This window comes from Geotrypetes seraphini, chromosome 10, assembly GCF_902459505.1.
Source record: "Geotrypetes seraphini chromosome 10, aGeoSer1.1, whole genome shotgun sequence".
NCBI lineage: Eukaryota > Metazoa > Chordata > Amphibia > Gymnophiona > Dermophiidae > Geotrypetes > Geotrypetes seraphini.
This window is the reverse complement of record NC_047093.1, coordinates 55,083,024-55,095,107: the sequence shown is the minus strand read 5'-3', so window position 1 is coordinate 55,095,107 and position 12,084 is coordinate 55,083,024. Positions and strand designations below refer to the sequence as shown.

The 12,084-nt window shown below is 49.8% G+C and overlaps 1 protein-coding gene across 4 annotated transcripts in view; it reads left to right on the top strand.

The window, feature by feature from the left end:
- The window catches only part of SETX (senataxin), a 156,776-nt gene that overhangs the window by 89,480 nt on the left and 55,212 nt on the right, over positions 1-12,084 (top strand). For all 4 annotated transcript variants that reach the window (XM_033960295.1, XM_033960296.1, XM_033960293.1 and 1 more), the window contains 2 exons: positions 1,092-1,271; positions 3,322-3,554. In XM_033960295.1, the coding sequence (XP_033816186.1) occupies positions 1,092-1,271; positions 3,322-3,554 (413 nt within the window). The remainder of the gene's footprint in view (positions 1-1,091; positions 1,272-3,321; positions 3,555-12,084) is intronic.

Genomic DNA, 12,084 nt, shown 5'->3' with positions numbered 1-12,084 from the left:
AAATGACGTCATATCAGAAGGTTCCTTGCTTAGTTTTTCACAATTGCAAAATAAATTTAGATTAAATAAAACACAATTTTTTAAATGGATGCAATTGAAGCAAGCCATTCAGGTAGGGTTCCCTGAATGGAAAATTCTCAATACTCAATATAGTTTGCAAGTTTTATGTTTCCAGACGGATTTCTTGGGTCACCAAGCCGCAAAATGGTATAAATTAATAAATGGATTTCTAAATAAAAAAAAGAAAACTGGACTTAGGGATATTTGGAGCATTGAGATTGGACAGACAATTTCTGCATCTCAATGGCCAAAATTCTGGTCCTGGAGATTAAGATTAACAAAGTCAGCATCTATGAGTCAAACATGGTTATTTTTATTACATAGAGTGTTATGGACCCCGACGCGCTTGCAAAAGATAGATAATACTAGATCTAATAGATGTTGGCATTGTAAAATAGAAGTAGGGACATTGGATCATTTAATTTTTTTTTGTCCCTGTATAAAAGCTTTTTGGAATTTAATTTGGCCCCAAATAAATATATTACTAGAAAATCACGTAGGACTCTCATATGATACCATATTATTCGGTACTGCAATGAGAACACAGAGTCCAATATCAGCAAATAATAATAAATTACTTTTAATATTGACAGGAGTTGCCATGCAGCAAATCACACAAAATTGGAAAGATTTTACCAAACTAAATTATACATTCTGGTGGAACTCGGTATGTCACATTTACAAAATGGAGAAAATTTTGGCTTTACAACAAGGAAATATTAAAAATTTTAAGAAAATATGGGATCCATTGACTAATTATTCTAGAGATCAGATATCTTAACACATTGATAATAGTAATATAGGGTTAGGGTGGGAAATATAGATATTAATATGAAAGAAAAATGGAAAAACAATTAATAGGGGAAGGGATGAATATCTATGATATGAATATGTACATACATATATATTTTATTATACATTTTATAATATGTGATTCATGTATTGAAAGAATGAAAATTCTATAAATAAAAAGTTAAAAAAAAAATAAACTATTTTGTTAATGTTGACTAATTTGAATTATTTTTTTTCAGTTTTCATTCGTGACTGTGACCTGAATAGGCAACTCCATCCCAGGGAAGATGACCTTGTCTTTTTGTGGGAGCCACACCATCAGAACATCTATTCTCCTAATCAAGGTGATCTGGAGAACCCTCTAAGATATTACATTGGCTACGTGTCTCGATTTAATCGTTCTGGTGCTACTGAAACAAGTAAGTACTAAAGTCTCTTCCCCTTTTCATGTGAATCCGACTGTTTCTCTCCTGGTCTTGGATAATTGGGGCTGGCGGAGCTGCAGCATTTGGTTCTTGCCTTGTGGAGGAGTCGTTTTTATGGTACCGGCCCGGGCTGGCCTTTCTCTATTGGGGACATAGAATTAGAAGCTGACTGAGAGTGAGAATGATGGGTTTATTTTTATTTTATTTTATTTTTAATTTTTATTTTGGGGTTTTTTTTTTGTTGGGCTGATTTAATTTTGCTATTTTTTTCCAGCTTTTATTTTTAGGATTTTTCTTTGGGGTTCTTTGATATTGAAGTTTTCCCTTCTGTTGTGCCTTTTACATACCTATAGTATTGAATTTATTGTGTTATGTTTTCCCTCTTCCTTCTCTTTTATAGGTAACTAGCTTTATAGCCCGTTACATTAATGGGTGCTAGAATATATGTGTGTCTGTCTTTATTTCTTTCTCTCTCTGTCTCCTTAGCCGCTTTTTCCTGTCCATTCTCCCTTATTTTTACCTCCCCCCTGTCCATCAGCACCTCTTCCTGCTCCCCCTGTCCAGCAGTAAGCCTCCCTTCATTTTTCCCCCGTGTCCATCATCACCTCTTTCTGCTCCCCCTGTTCAACAATAGGCCTCCATTCCTTTCCCCCCCACCCCACCGTCCATCATCACCTCTTCCTGCTCCCTCTGTCCAGCAGTAGGCCTCCCTTCATTTCCCCCCCCTGTCCATCAGCACCTCTTCCTGCTCCCCCTGTCCAGCAGTAGGCCTCCCTTCATTTCCCCCCCACTGTCCATCAGCACCTCTTCCTGCTCCCCCTGTCCATGGGAGTTAGTACAGGGCCGGTGTCTGCCATTCTCCCCAGAGTCCTAGTGCGCTTCCCCCTTCCCTTCCCACGGACCTGACTACCTACCCAGCGATTCAAGCAGCGTGTGTAGCAGTCTTCACACGCTGCTTCGGGTCCTTCTACTGCCTTGATTTACTCTGGCACGTCCCTGATGACATCATCAGAGACGCGGCAGAGCAAATCAGGGAAGTAGAAGGGCCCGAAGCAGCATGTGAAGACTGGTGTACACACTGCTTGAATCGCCATGGTAGTCGGGTCCGCGGGAAGGGGGGTGAGCGGAAAACGACTCAGACTCCTGTGGTCTGTCGCGGAGGGTGGCCAGGCTCCATTTCAGCCGCAGGGAAGGCTCACTGCCCCAGCTCCTTACCCGTCCGCAGCCCGGGCCAGGTCTCCCGCGCTTTCTCAGCGGCCCGGCTCGCTCGGTTGTTTGTTTGTTTTTTTGTTTACCTGGCCACTCCGCTTCCTGCATTCGCTGCTCGCCGTCAGTGACGTAATAAGCGCGCATGCGCACTTGTCTTGCCACATCCCGACAGAAAAGGGATCAGGGAACACGAGAGGCAAGTGCGCATGCGCGGCTAGCATTTTATTATTTAAGATTGTAAGTAATTATTTCTTTCATAGGTATATAGATAATTATGAGCCCGTTGGGACAGAGAGGAAAATTCAAAGTACTTGATTTGATTTTTGGCCATTATATAAGTCAATTTAATTGTTTTGTAAACTGCCTCAAATTCTTTGGGAAATTTAGCAGTATATAAGACACCACATTAAATAAAATTAAATAAAATAAAAATTCTGGACCAATGACAAATTTTGACTGGTATGATAGCATATCTGAAAAAAACAGCATGATATGCTATTTGCTACCTGAACAATGTGTGTCTGAAGGCCCTAATTTTTTTTTTCTTCTAATAAAGGATAATGCTTGAATAATCCATAGTGTGCTGATGTGAATTTACTTGAAAATGTTTAATGCTTGGGGTTTGCTGAATAATGTTGTGTATTCCCCCTTGCATAATAATCATCCTATTCAAAGTGGTGTTACTACTGTTTGATAACATGTCACTGTGGTACTAATAAAAGTTTTAATAATTTTTAGTGTACCAGAATGCTGCTGATGTCATGATTTCAATATTTGTGTGTTCAGTTAATTAGTAGGCGAGTTTATTTCATAGTATGATTTCACTATTTAACAGGGTCCAAGGAGCAGTATGTTACCTGCCACCTTTCCATCCAGACCCAAAGCAATTTCTCAAATAGCAGTCAGAAAGTGAATTGTGAGGTTATTGGGAGTCTGGTTACGACTCGGCGTCAGTTTAAAGCTTTGCTGCAGCTTTTGCGGAGCCCCTTGTTTAAACCTATTATCAGCCCAAGTCCTGCTGACTTCTTCCCACGGGATAAAATTAATATGCCCACTGAGGGCTCTGTGGTAAGTCTGGCACCATTGGCTATTTTAATTGGTTGGATCACAGTTTATATATATTGAACAGTGTTGGGTGGGGAGGGGGAATTATCCCATGAATATTATTTAGCACCATTCAAAATTCAGAGTGTTCTGAATTAATTATTCTACACTTCCTCCTTCATATTTGTGGGGGGTTAGGGGCAGAGCCGGCCTGCGAATAATATTTGGGCCGATTCAGCCCCTAACCCCTGCCTCCCCCGGCTATTTTAAGCCCTGAAAGCTCCCCCTTAAGCCTTACCTGGTGGTCTAGCAGGTTTTCAGGCAGGAGCAATCTTCCCAATCTCCTGCCCCGTGCAGATCGCTCACAGGAAATGGCTGCCTTGAGCTCCCGTAGTCTCTCGAGCCATTTCCTGTGCGTGGGAAGATCGCTCCTGCCCCGAAAACTCGCTAGACCACTAGGTAAGGCTTAAGGGGGAGTTTACAGGGCTTAAAATAGCCCAAAAAATTAAAATTAATTTTGTGGTTTAAAACCGCGAATAAGCGAATCTGTAGATACGGAATACGGAGAGGGAAGTGTATATGGAAATGTGTGAAATATTCAATGTCTTTATTTTCCAGCTGTTATAATCCCTGTTAAGATATCTTGTCTTCTAGTACAAAAAGCATATGAGTCTTGAACCAGTGGGTTATTCTCCTCTAGTCGCGAGTTATGTACGAGAGGGTGTTGAAAATTCTCAGCCCAACCAACATCCTAAATTTTGAGCGATATTTTGTCACTGTAGCTGAAAAGTGTTATTTAATTTGCAAAATGTCAATTTGCAGAATTGTAATGCTATGTTTTGACATAGTTTCAAATCATTGATTGAACCATGTCAGCAAAAAGTGTGGAATTTTCAAGTGTGGAACTCTGAGCTATCATGAAGTTCCTATTCTTGCAGAAGAAAACTCCAAAGGAAATCCATGAATGTATGATGCAAACATTGAGTGACAAATGCCCATCATACTCCACAGCGAGGAAGTGGTGTGCAAACTTTCAGCGTGAATATTGAGACCAAAGATGCAGCAAAGTCAGGGAGGTCTCAAACAGTGTCGATTCCTGAAATTGTTGACCATGTCTATCACCTGAATTTGGCAGATTGGACAATTTCAGCTAAAACAATTACTGAGACACTACAGATATCTAGGGAACATGTTGGGTGTATAATCCTTAAACAGCTGGGTATGCAGATGCTGTAAGCCAAGTGGGTGCCCAAATGTTTGAATGCTGACGAGAAATGACACTGAGTGGACACTTCCAAGTTGATTTTTCAGCATTTTTCATGAGCTGGTGCCAACATTCCCTTCTTGGTTGGGCTGAGTACTTTTCAACACCTCCTTATAGAAAGAATTGCCTACATTTTTTTTCTTTTTCAACTCCGCCTTACTTGGTTATGCTGTAGTTCCTGACTTTTTTCCTTCTACACATGAATTGGAAGGTGTCTTTCTGATCTGCTTTGCTGTTGATTTAATATTTTCAGGTTTTTATCCAGATGTTGAGGCTTCTCAGTGCTTCAGATGTTCCCAGTTTTAACTAGGGAAGCTCTTCCTGGAAGAAGACACAGACTCGCATGGCTGAAATCTGTAGCTGGGAGGGCAACCCTTTTACAGGGAACCTACCTAGCCAGTCTGCTTTAACACTCTCAGAGACAAGGTGACCCTTGCTCCTGGGTAGGTTTCAGCGCAGGCCCTGCATCAGTCCTGAGGGCTCTATCTGGTGCCGGCTGCATTTTCCCTTCCCCCGTCAATGCGTGTAGACTGTGGAGGTTTGAAGTCTCAGTCCAATTTCTGGTCTGATTAACCTATCCTGGAGTCGCCATGAAACTTCCCTCCCCTGATTTTCAGCGGATGCCCTCTGGTGGTCGAGGGTCCCATGAGCCAGAAGATATCATCTTCTGACTCGATGTGTCCCGTGATGTACTTATATGTTTCAATCATATCTCCCCGTTCTCTTCTTTCCTCAAGTGAGTACAGCCGCAATTTTTTAAATCTTTCTTCATACGTGAGATCCTTGTGCCCCAAGAACATCCTGGTGGCCGTTCGCTGAACCGACTCGATCCTCAGCACGTCCTTTCGGTAGTGTGGTCTCCAAAACTGAACACAGTACTCCAAGTGAGGCCTCACCATGGCTCTGTACAACGGCATCATAACTTATCCCAGGACAAGCAGGCATGATATTCTCACATGTGGGTGACGTCATCTACGGAGCCCCGGCGCGGACAGCTTTTCAAGCAAACTTGATTGAAGTTTCAAGTTTGCACACTGCACCACGCATGTGCGTGCCTTCTCGCCCACTAGAGGGCGCATCCCACCTCGTGGTCCTCAGTTCAAATTTTTCCGCGGAGCAAGAAAGCCCTGTGGATCTGAGCTCCAGTGTGTTTGCCTTCTAGCTGCCGCGTTTAGTTTGTTTTTCCCTTCGAATTAGTTCGCGGTGCTGTTTTCCTTTCGCTTCGTTTTAAAAAAAAAAAAAAAAAAGTCTTTCGTTTTTCGTCTGGCTCCGGGGGCTCCCGGAAGCCGTGGCCGCGGGACGTCGGTACGTTCCCGGCCTTCTTCTTTTTCTTCGTGGATGTCCCGTCCTGTTACGGGATTCAAAAAGTGCAGCCGGTGTGAGAGGTTGCTTTCCATCACTGACCCTCACCGGTGGTGCATTGTCTGTCTTGGGCCCGAACATCCGACAGACTCGTGTGATCGCTGTGCTACCTTCCAAAACAGGGCCCTCCGTCGCCGTAAGGCAAGAATGGCCGAATTGTTCGCCGTCGACGCGCCGCCTAAGGCCTCGACGTCGGCCTCGGCTTCGGCCCCGGCCTTGACCTCGGCCTCGGCGTCCTCGGGGGCCTCGGCCTCGCCTCGACCCTCTTCCTCGAAGGCGTCGTCAGTGAAGCAAGCTTCGGGTAAGTCCTCTGTTCCATCCCCTTCAGCAAAGAAGCCATCCTCGAGTCAGGCCAAGGCGGGTGGGTCGACCCCGGCCCCGCATCGGACCTCGACTCCGCACACCCCGAGGGAATACTCGAGACCGAGGTCGCCCTCCAGGGAGTGTGCCCCGGACTCGGAACTCCCCACCTTCGTGGGGATTCCGGCCTTCCAGGATCTCCTCCGAGCTCTGATCTCATCGGAGCTGTCGGGAGCCCTGGAAGTGTTGCAGCGTGCTGCGGTTCCGGCGGCCTCGACCTCGGCCTGGGCGCCTTCGGTCTCGGAGGCCCCGGCCTCGGCTCCCTCGGGAGCCCCGGCCTCGGCGACCTCGGTCTCGGGTACTGGGGCCCCGTTCACCTCGGTCTCGGCCCCGCCCCGGACCTCGACCTCGGGGGAACCCCCTGAGCGGAGTGTAAGGCCCAAAGAAAAGTTGCGCAGAGTGCGCCGTCTTTCCTCCTCTTCCTCCGGGTCTTCCAGACACGCCTCGCCCTCGACGCGACCTCGGACGGGGCGTCGATCGAGGAAGTCTAAGCGGCCCCGAGGCTCGCCTCGGCGCGACCGTTCCTCGTCGTTCGGGGGCGAGGCATTGCAGGTGTCGGAGTTGCGCCTCGACAACCCGAGGCTCCTCCGCTCACCCCATGGGAAGTCTTCCCGGGCTGCCTCGCCGAGGAAACGGGAGAGTGTCCCACGAACCCCGGGGGTCCTCACCCAAGGGTTCTGCGAGGAGGATAACTTCCCCTTCCCCCTCGAGGGCCCTCGAGAGGGGATCCTGGGATTCGGGATCGGTTAGGGATCCTCATTATTCCCATGAGGCCTCCCCCCTCTCCTCGGTGGGGCGGTCGAGAACCCCCTCTCCCCAGGCTAGGCCGTCCTCATTTTCATCCTTCGTTCAGGACATGGCCCAAGCCCTGGGGATTGACCTGATGGTAGGCTCTCGGTATTCCAAAGAATTTTTGGAGGAACAGGACCTCCCCACTCTTCCTAGGGAGGTGCCTAGACTCCCTCTCAACAGTGTCCTTCTGCAAACCTGGCTGAAGAACTTGTCAAACCCTCTTACAGTCACGTCTGTGCCTTCAAAAATGGAATCGAAGTATAGGACGATTCCCCCTAAAGGGTTCGATAAGGCGCAGCTCTCACACCAGTCTCTTCTGGTGGAGTCTGCTCTTAAAAAATCACAGCCCTCACGGGTTTCTGCGGCGGTTCCACCAGGCAGGGAGGGGCGGACCCTGGACAAGTTTGGCCGTCGCCTCTATTCAAATTCCCTGATGGCCACCAGGGTTCTAAATTACGCCTTCACCTTTTCCTCCTTTTTGCGTGGTATGGTGAAGGACCTTCCTCAATATCGAAACTCGTTACCGGACTCCCAAAGAGCAGGATTCGACAAGTTTATGTCCAACCTGTCTCAATTGCGGTTGTACCTATTCCATGCAGTGTACGACGCCTTTGAGCTGGTTTCGAGGGTGTCGGCCCTCGCGGTGGCCATGCGCCGCTTGGCCTGGCTTCGCACCCTCGACATGGACCCAAACCTGCAGGAACGCCTGGCAGACTTGCCTTGTGTGGGGTCCGAGTTATTCGACGAGTCATTGGATGCGGCGACCAAGCGCTTGTCGGAACAGGAGCGCTCTCTAGCATCCCTGGTCCGCCCCAAACCTAGGCCCCCGCCGCAGAAACCCTTTCGGCCTCCGCCGCGCCGATACCCTCAGAAGTCGACCCCGGCTTTCTCGAGACCGCCTCCGAGACGTCCGTCTCAGCGAGGCAGAGGGGGACAACCCCAAGCCCCGGCGCAGGGCCCTTCTAAGCCAGCGCCTTCCTTTTGACGGGCTGAGCGGACGGGGCGGGTTCCCCTCCGCACTTTCACAAGAACCCCCTCCTATCGGGGGCCGTCTTCGGTCCTTCCGGGAGGCATGGACCGGGATTACCTCAGACGCTTGGGTGCTCCGGATCGTCTCCGAGGGCTACTCGCTCAACTTTGTGTCCTCGCCGCCGGACAGTCCCCCAAGTTTAGTCCCCTGCAACCGTTCGCAGCTACCGACCCTTATAACCGAAGCAAAAGCCCTCTTGAAGCTTCGGGCGGTCGAGCCGGTCCCCAAGGACCAGTGGGGTACGGGGTTTTACTCCCGCTACTTCTTGGTCCCAAAAAAGACCGGGGACCTGCGCCCCATACTGGACCTCAGGAAGCTCAACAAATTCCTGGCCCGGGAGAAGTTTCGAATGCTATCTCTCCCGGTTCTGTATCCCCTCTTGGAGGAAGGGGACTGGATGTGCTCCCTCGACCTGAAGGAAGCATACACCCATGTTCCGGTGCACCCCGCCTGTCGAAGATTCTTACGATTCCAGGTGGGGGACCTCCACCTCCAGTACAGGGTACTGCCCTTCGGCCTGGCCGCGTCCCCACGAGTATTCACGAAGTGCATGGTGGTGGTTGCAGCAGCCCTCAGGTCGCGTGGACTTCACGTGTTCCCTTACCTGGACGATTGGCTCATCAAAGCCCCGACCAGGGAGGGGGTTATCTCAGCGACCCGACAGTCTATTGCCTTCCTGCAAACTCTCGGGTTCGAGATAAACTTTCCAAAGTCTCAGTTGAGGCCGTCGCAGTCTCTTCAATTCATAGGTGCGGTGCTGGACACGGTGCGCCTACGCTCCTACCTGCCGACCCAGCGGTTGGAAACCTTGGTACGGATGAGCCGCCAGGTCTCCCAACTATCGAGGGTGTCGGCCAAGCGCATGATGATGCTGCTGGGCCATATGGCCTCGACGGTACATGTCACGCCGTTTGCGAGGCTACATCTGAGGATCCCTCAGTGGACCCTCGCGTCCCAGTGGCGTCAGGAGTGCGACCCGGTGTCTCGCCTCATTTCGGTAACTCCGCCCTTGCGGAAATCGCTGCGTTGGTGGACAGACTCTTCAAATCTGTCCATGGGGCTATTGTTTCGCACTCCGCCCTTTCGCAAGGTCCTGACCACGGACTCCTCGGAGTACGCGTGGGGAGCCCATCTCGACGGTCTTCGCACGCAGGGCCTGTGGTCGACAGAAGACCGTCAGTGTCATATCAACGTGCTAGAGCTGCGAGCCATCTTCCTAGCACTTCGAGCCTTCGTTCACATATTGCAGGACCAGGTGGTCCTCGTCCGCACGGACAATCAGGTGGCAATGTATTATGTGAACAAGCAGGGAGGAACGGGGTCATGGCCCCTCTGCTCCGAAGCTCTTCGCCTCTGGGAGTGGGCGGCCTCCCGGAACATCTTCCTCCAGGCGGTCTACATCCAAGGAGAACGGAATTGCCTGGCGGACAAACTGAGTCGACTTCTGCAACCGCACGAGTGGACTCTACACTCAGCAGTTCTACGCGAGGTTTTCGCTCGCTGGGGAACGCCACAGGTGGATCTGTTTGCCTCTCCGGAGACACACAAACTACCACTATATTGTTCTCGGATGTACTCGCAGGACCGTCTGGAAGCGGATGCCTTCCTACTCGACTGGGAAGGGAGGTTCCTGTATGCATTCCCTCCGTTCCCTCTGATCATGCGAACGTTGGTACACCTAAAATCGTCCACGGCCACGATGATTCTCATAGCACCTCGGTGGCCGCGTCAGCACTGGTTCTCCCTGCTGCTCCAGCTCAGTGCCAGAGAGCCTCTTCCCCTGCCTGTCTCTCCTTCTCTGCTGTCTCAGAGTCAAGGATCCATGTTACATCCCAATCTGCAGTCATTGCACCTGACAGCCTGGTTTCTTGTTCCCTGACTCCTCCGGACCTGTCTCAATCGGTGAAGGAGGTGTTGGAAGCCTCCCGCAAGATCTCGACGAGGCTTTGCTATGCGCAGAAATGGACCAGGTTTTCCACCTGGTGCTCGTCTTTTCACCTGGATCCGGTATCAGCTCCGGTATCCTCGGTTTTAGAATATTTGTTTCATTTGTCGCGCTCCGGCTTGAAAACCACTTCGGTGCGGGTTCATCTCAGTGCGATTTCCGCTTTCCACCAACCTCTGGAAGGACGCCCTCTGTCACTCCATCCCTTGGTGACACGCTTCATGAAAGGGTTACTCAGGGTTTGTCCCCCTCTTAAGCCTCCGTCTGTCGTGTGGAATTTGAATGTGGTTCTGGCTCAACTGATGAAACCCCCGTTTGAGCCACTCAACAAGTCCCTCTTGAAATTTCTGACTTGGAAGGCGGTGTTTCTAATTGCCCTCACCTCCGCCAGGCGGATTGGGGAGTTGCAAGCCTTGGTTGCGGACCCTCCTTTCACTGTCTTTCATCACGACAAGGTGGTTCTCCGCACCCATCCTAAGTTTTTACCTAAAGTTGTTTCTGATTTCCACCTCAATCAGTCCATTGTCCTTCCTGTGTTCTTTCCTAAGCCCCACTCCCATCCTGGCGAGACGGCGCTTCACACGCTTGACTGTAAGAGGGCGTTGGCATATTATCTCCAACGCACCAGGTCTCATCGGAAGGTTCCTCAATTGTTTTTGTCCTTCGATCCCAATCGATTAGGGCATCCAGTTTCCAAGCGCACTCTGTCTAACTGGTTGGCCGCTTGCATTTCCTTTTGCTACGCTCAGGCCGGCCTTCCTCCCCCGGGTCGAGTCACGGGGCACAAGGTCCGAGCGATGGCAGCTTCGATAGCTTTCCTCCGATCCACTCCGATGGAGGACATATGTAAGGCTGCCACTTGGTCTTCGGTTCATACATTCACCTCTCATTACTGTCTGGACACTTTATCCAGGAGTGACGGCCGGTTTGGCCAGTCAGTTTTGCAAAATCTGTTTTCCTAAATTGCCATCCTCCCACCTGCCCTTTTTTGGTTAGCTTGGAGGTCACCCACATGTGAGAATATCATGCCTGCTTGTCCTGGGATAAAGCACAGTTACTTACCGTAACAGGTGTTATCCAGGGACAGCAGGCATATATTCTCACAACCCGCCCGCCTCCCCGGGGATGGCTTCCTTGCTAGTTATGGAACTGAGGACCACGAGGTGGGATGCGCCCTCTAGTGGGCGAGAAGGCACGCACATGCGTGGTGCAGTGTGCAAACTTGAAACTTCAATCAAGTTTGCTTGAAAAGCTGTCCGCGCCGGGGCTCCGTAGATGACGTCACCCACATGTGAGAATATATGCCTGCTGTCCCTGGATAACACCTGTTACGGTAAGTAACTGTGCTTTCAGGTCTCCTGCTGACGAAACCTCTGCGGATACACCCCATCATTTGTCTTGCCCTGGAGAAAGCCTTCTCCACTTGATTGGCAACCTTCATGTCCTCACTAATGATCACCCCTAGGTCGCGTTCCGCCGTGGTCCTAACCAAGGTCTCACCATTTAGTACATAAGTTCTACGCGGGTTTCTCTTACCCAGATGCATTATCTTGCATTTTTTAGCATTGAAGCCTAGCTGCCAAGTAGTTGACCATTGTTCCAGCAACAGTAGGTCGTGTGTCATATTATCAGGTAATAAGCTTTTGCCTACTATGTTGCAAAGTTTGGCGTTGTCGGCGAACAGTGATACCCTTCCTCTAAGTCCTTGCGTCATATCTCTTATGAATAAGTTAAATAGAATCGGGCCCAGGACCGAGCCCTGCGGCACTCCACTGATCACGTCCGATGCTTCGGATGGGGT